Source organism: Equus przewalskii, chromosome 25 (assembly GCF_037783145.1).
Source record: "Equus przewalskii isolate Varuska chromosome 25, EquPr2, whole genome shotgun sequence".
Taxonomy (NCBI): Eukaryota; Metazoa; Chordata; class Mammalia; order Perissodactyla; family Equidae; genus Equus; species Equus przewalskii.
Window position 1 is genome coordinate 18196851 of NC_091855.1, and position 6267 is coordinate 18203117.

General features: G+C 50.0%; 1 protein-coding gene across 9 annotated transcripts in view; it reads left to right on the forward strand.

The window, feature by feature from the left end:
* DCAF4 (DDB1 and CUL4 associated factor 4) overlaps positions 1-5645 on the forward strand; it is a 28389-nt gene extending 22744 nt beyond the window's left edge. For 6 of the 9 annotated variants that reach the window (XM_070593545.1, XM_070593547.1, XM_070593551.1 and 3 more), the window contains 5 exons: positions 1236-1331; positions 1437-1534; positions 2365-2538; positions 2892-3006; positions 4596-5645. In XM_070593545.1, coding sequence (XP_070449646.1) covers positions 1236-1331; positions 1437-1534; positions 2365-2538; positions 2892-3006; positions 4596-4786 — 674 coding nt within the window. In that variant the 3' untranslated portion in view covers positions 4787-5645. Of the gene's footprint in view, positions 1-1235; positions 1332-1436; positions 1535-2364; positions 2539-2891; positions 3007-3419 lie in introns of all 9 variants that reach the window. The other 3 variants (XM_070593549.1, XM_070593548.1, XM_070593550.1) reach the window with 1 other exon arrangement.
* The last annotated feature ends 622 nt before the right edge of the window (positions 5646-6267 follow it).

A 6267-nucleotide genomic window follows, 5' to 3' on the forward strand; every position in this document is an offset into this window, starting at 1 on the left:
AGCCAACAATAATTTAAGCTCCATGGCAAAGCCTTGGAGAGGAGGAGTGGGAACCCCAGGCTGGGGGAGCCCAAGTGAGAGCCCCAGGGTGGGAGAGTCTGCAGAAGCGCCTGTGGGAGGCTCCTTAAAGCTGACCCAAGATTCGTACCAGAAGTGTGTGCATCCTCACATCTCCCCTTCTTCTGGGTCATTTCAGCAGCCGGAACAGTTAAAAGTGTAACCAAAGCAAGAGATCGGAATGTTTATTTGGGCTGCCTGTACAGATCATTCAGAAAACATCTTTTGAGCTCTTACTGTGTGGCAGGTGCGATCAGAGATACTTAGATTCTGTTCGGCTGAAGGGACTTGGCCTTCTCCTTCCTGGCAGCATTCTGTTTGTTAAGTTTTCAGTCTTTCAGAGAATTAGGATCAATTAGACAAGGGTCAGGCCTCTAAGAATGCAGGTTTCAGGCAGACCTGGCATGAATCCCGGCATCACCCCTTACCAACTTGAACAGGTTGGTTAACTTGTGTACAGTGAAGGTAATCCCTACCCCATCGAGTTACATGGAGCATTAAATGAGGTAGTGCCCACTTAGCCTGCTGCCTGGCATTTCATCATACAGCAAGCTTATGAGGTAGGAGTATGTATTATCACCCAATCTTACATATGCAGAAACTAAGGCAAAGAGTGTCAGAATTTGCCTGACAAAACTAATCTGTGGTGTTAGAAGTCAGGATGGTGGTTTCCTTTGGGGAGGTAGTAAGGGGAGGAGACGTGAGGGGTACTGGGGTACTGGAATGTTCTTAACCTGGGTGGTGGTCACGTGGCTCTGTTTACTTTGCGATCACTCCTTAAACTACATACATATGATTTACACCCTTTGTGTATGTGTTGTCAGTAGAAAAAAGTTTATTTTAAAAAATGTTTTGCTTACGATCACCATCTAATAGTGAGATCTGGGGTTGAAACCCTCTTAGCTGGGACACCACACTGCCTTCCCGATCGCTGTTAGTACCTGTAACACTGCTGCTGGGAAGTTAGGACAGATCAGATATTCGCCCTCAGAATAACCACTTTTGAGCTGGGCACCCAGCTGAGTGAGTCTTTTTTGCTACCACAAAACCCACAGTGGGGCCCTGAGCAGCTGTTCCTGGAGGTTTCCCAAATCTCATGGGCCCTGGCCTGGCAGTGTGCAGGAAAGATCTCCATCCTCGAGGACAGCCATGCTTTACAACCCCTGTCCCCTCATCAGGAGACCGGCCTGGCATGCTGTGCAGTTTCCGCATCCCCGGGGCCTGGTCCTGCGCGTGGTCCCTGAACATCCAGGCAAATAACTGCTTCAGTACAGGTGAGCTGTGGCTGCCTCCCAGGTCCCCAGAGGAGAGGGTTGAACAGGCTCTGGACCCCTTATCCAGCAAGTGACACTTGTCTCTCCACCCCATGTGTCTCTCAGGCTTATCTCGGCGGGTCCTGGTGACCAACGTGGTGACGGGACACCGGCAGTCATTTGGGACCAGCAGTGATGTCTTGGCCCAGCAGTTTGCTGTCCTGGTGGGTTGGATTGGGAAGGGCGTAACGTAAAGCCTCCCAAGGTGAAAGTTCTGCTGCATTGAAATTGGATTCCTCTGTGTGCCGTCGAGTCCTCCTCCCATGTAGAGAAGAGGGCGTCGGAAAGGATTAACGGGTTGCTTCGTGAATATGTCTGCACCGAGTGAAAGGTGGCTGATCCAGAAAGGCCTGGCTGAGTGGCCTTTAAACCCTTCCTGTTTAAGTGAATTGTTAGCAATTCTTGAGTACTTGGATTAGCCAGCAGGACAAGTAATTTTTTAAATTAAATCCCAGTTTATAGCACTTAATAGTTTCATACACTACTTTCAAATTACACCTTATAAAGTTAAAAATCAAAATTGTAGTCATTGCTACATTTCAGAGAATTGCCCCATAGAAAATGCCACCTTTCTTTAAAAGTGTAGAGGAGGGAGCGTGCCGACCTGCTTTTGGCAGCAAGCATGGAGTTCTTGTTCAGGTTTCGTCAGCCGTCTTCCCCCTCTGTTTGGGACCTCACGTCTTGCCTGGGTCTGTCATCCCTCCTCCTCCATACTCACCACCCCAGGTTCCCATCAACGACTTTGGTGGAGACAGCTTCAGAGTAGGGCCTGAGTTGCCAGTGCAGCCAGTGAGGGGGACACAGGGGGTCCAGTTCTCTTACGCTTTCACAAGGAACCCTTCCAACTCGTCTGAGGCTCAAACCCTGACCAACCCACGTCCACCCGAACCTCTGACCAGTAGCTGGGATGGGGAAGGGTGGCAGGAGTTGTGTTCTGGAGGGCACACCCCTCCCAGCTTTAGATGGAGGTACCAATCAGTCACACTTTCCACAGGCTCCTCTGCTGTTTAATGGCTGTCGTTCTGGGGAGGTCTTTGCCATTGATCTGCGTTGTCGAAATCAGGGCAAGGACTGGAAGGCCACCCGCCTCTTCCACGACTCAGCAGTGACTTCTGTGCAAATCCTCCAAGAAGAGCAATCCCTGATGGCGTCCGACATGGCTGGAACGGTAGGGGTGGCACTGACTTTCTCAAGCCACTGGAGCTAGTGGTCCAGAGTGCTGCCAGGTGGAGGAGCTCTATGGAAGAGACTCTCATGCCAGACAGCAGCAGGGGAGAGGCAGCCAGAGATTAGGCAGGTCTGGTCTGGACAGGGCATCTACTGCCCACTGGGAGCCCAACTGGTCTAGACAGACGTGAAACTGGTTCTGGTCTTTTTGATGAACTCGAGGGCTGAGGAGTTGGAGATTTAGATTTTCCTAATCTGAAGAGCTCTTGGGGTATGACCTTGCCCTCTGGGCCTGGGGTTCATGTGTGTACCTGCTGGACTCCCCGTAACAGCCCCTTGTGCTTCTTCCCACAGATCAAGCTGTGGGACCTGAGGACCACTAAGTGTCTGAGGCAGTACGAAGGTCACGTGAATGAGTATGCCCACCTGCCCCTGCACGTGCATGAGGAAGAAGGAATCGTGGTGGCAGGTAGCTGGAGAGGGGGAGATCCCATCCCATCAAGTACTATCCCTTAGGGCCCCCAGCAGCTTAAACAGCAGTGGGAGAAATTACTCCAAAACAGAACCGAATAAAGGGGATTGTAGACTGTTGGGCAGGGAGACTAGGTGGGACGTAGATAGTAGATATTGCATTACTGGTAATAGATATTAGTAAGCCACAGTTGACACGTCCACCAGGTGGACAGCCCTCTGTCCCCACATCAGTGAGCAAACATCACCTAGGAAACAGGCAAGTCAGGGCAATAAAACAGCAGCTTGGCGGACCTGGGTGTGGCATATAAGTGTTCACCGGGTCAGCGTTCAGTGTGACCCTTATCCTGTCGTGCAGCTGTCCTCTGGAAAACTTGGGCTCCCTGTTCTTTGTGCTTGTATTTCCCCCAGAGGATGCTGAGAAGAGAAATTAAGGTCATTGTAAGGAACTGAATCCTGGACGTTTTAACACCATCCCTGTGAGCCCATGATCTGTATTACAGGAGCAGAGCTGTCCAGCCACTACACCCCTTTGAAAGGAGTTACAAGTGGATCACAGATGATGCTGTTTCTGGGCTATAGAATATTCTGATGGCATGAAAGATCAGTGGCGTTACGTATGAAATAGTAGGCCCTTGGCATTAAGGAACGTGTTCTCAGTCTTCGCGCATCCTCCAATTTGCTAATATTCCTATAGAAAGTACTTACTCCGCATGGAGCTTTTTTGGCTAAGCAGCATCACTTTGTTAGAACTTTCTTAGGCTCATTTACTGCTCTCACCATCACCAGCAGTTAGCTACCTTTGTAAGTCTGTTTTCCACCAGCTTTCCCTCAGAAGGGTTTGTGTGTGCTGCATCATAGAGAAGAGGTCAGCCTTGTTGAGGGGCAGGTATGGGTAGAAGGCCAGCTGTAGTCGTCAGTGAACCACGCGGCCTGAGTTCATCTGCGGTTGATGCGGTACCGACAGTCTAAAGTCACTTTCTGGTCAAGAGCAAGTGTGAACTCCCTGAATGCTGAAGGTCTCTTTCCTCCAGGATCTCTGGTAGCACGTATCATGTGTCTGGGCTGCCCTCACCAATGGTGTTAGGGGTCACATTCCTCAGAACTTTGAGCCCTGACGACTCTAACTGGTCTCATGAACTGAACCGTTGGATGAGAAAGAGCTCTGGGGAGAGCTGTCACCTGGTTTGTCCCCAGGGTGTAATGAAAAGAGATCTTCCTGGTTACTTTTTGTTTCATAAAAAGGAAGTGAGCTTTATGTCATCTAGACCGGTTGGGCTGGGCTCCCTCTTTAACAGCCCTTGACACCAAGAGAAGCAGAATACCCACCTGTTAGCCAGGGTGCCCGCTGAGCCATCCGAGGGGTCACACAGCCAGCCAGTGTGTCTTCTTGCTTTGAATACCTTCAGCCAGTTATGGTTCTAGAGGGTGACCTGTAACTTTGCTTTTCTAAAGTGCATATTATCAGTAGAAGTAATTTCCGTTCGTGAGTTTGTGTTTTGGCTTCCATGGAAGAATCAAGAGAAGCCATGTCCAGAAGTTCCCTCCATTCTCCCACTGACCTACCATGTCTTCCCTCTTTCTTAGTGGGCCAGGACTGCTACACCAGAATCTGGAGCCTCCACGATGGCCACCTGCTCAGAACCATCCCCTCCCCACACCCCACCTCCAAGGCCGACATCCCCAGTGTGGCCTTCTCTGCTCGGCTCGGGGGCTTCCGGGGAGCGCCAGGACTACTCATGGCTGTCCAGCAAGACCTTTACTGTTTCTCCTACTAAAATTCTACAGAGGGCAGCCTGGAGGGATGTGGATTTGACTTAGGGACTAAAGAGTAGCCGTACTTCTGCCACGACTGCTGCTTCCGGTGAGAGTATTGTAAATGGGCGCTCTGCCTACACAGGTCCCATCCGCCTGGCTGCTGGGGAGAAGGTGCTGCGTTTTATGTGGGACATTTCAGCAAAGTTATTTCAGTTAAGTTGTGGGCTCAGAGAGTTTGAAAGTCCTTTTCATAAAAGGTACCTGTTTTCTTGTTGAATTCCTTAGAATAGTTCCTCCACCCCTCCGTTTTTTTTTTAAACAAGAAATACTTCTCTAAGGGCTGAAATTGGCAAAAATGAAAATAATTAAAGCTGCTTCTTTCACCAGAAGTCCTTTCGAGAAGCCTAATGATGAGACTGGGTGAGACTGTTAGGTTAGTCGGTGCCTGAGTCCCAGAAGAACATGCATCTGTACTTGAGAAGCCAGCTGGAAAGGGGGGTGTCATTGCTCTGCATCTCTAGAGGATTTCAGGCAGGAGTTTGGAATCACTGAACTAGCCTTCTCTAACTCATCATCAGTAGCACATCTCTGGGATTCTCCTTTCATCATCATTTGTAGGCACTGGAAGGAAAGATGGACCTTTTTAAACGCTAGCGGTTTTAAACAGGCCTTAGCATGCTGTGGTTGAGCCACCTTCCAGAACATTAGGTACAGCAGCTCCTGTTTCTATCCTGGTGACTTGACTGTCAGGTTCAAGGGCCCTTTCTCAAAGAAAATTGGCTTCGACCTTCTGTAATCTAGGAGAAGCAGTTTGTCAGATGTTTATACAAAGTGTTAAAGAGCCTGTCTTTCTACCAAACAATAAACGGAGAAGAACCATGCCGTGGTGGTGTGTTGCATCTGTTAGTGATTTACAAGATCATGGAGCTTGGCTACTGTAGCAACAGACCAGCTGCAGTAATGTCTACTTAGATCTTAGGTGAGGAAAAGAAAGAAGGGTAGAGACTGCACCAGCTTGAATGGCTTTGCTGGAGAGCTTCCCAGTGCCCCTCCGGATCCACTCAGTGCCCTTCTTCACCTGCTCTGCTCATGCCCCAGGAAGCTGGCCTCTCTGGACAACTTCAGAGGGCCCCCTGGCCCCAGCTGGGTTCAGGCAATGGGATGTACCAGCAGGAAAGAGGGCAGGAGGAGAGTGAGGTGGGATTGTTGGCTCCCTGGCTCCCCTCCTGCTGGGCTGTGGGGGCTGTGACTGGGTTCCTCCACCCAAGGCCACAGCTTCTACTGGAACACAGCTCTCTCTGGGTTCCAGTAAGTTTTGTTTGTCCCTTCACACCTCCAGCTGGTAATTGCACCTCACTGTTGCTAGCCCAGGATGCTTCACCAGTGACACTTCAGCTGTCCCTTGAGTGTTCCATCTGTTTCCTGCCAGAACCCTCATACAACTTAAGGTACAGAGAACCAAATCCAAAATAAGCAAAGGAGACCATCAGATTGGTCATCT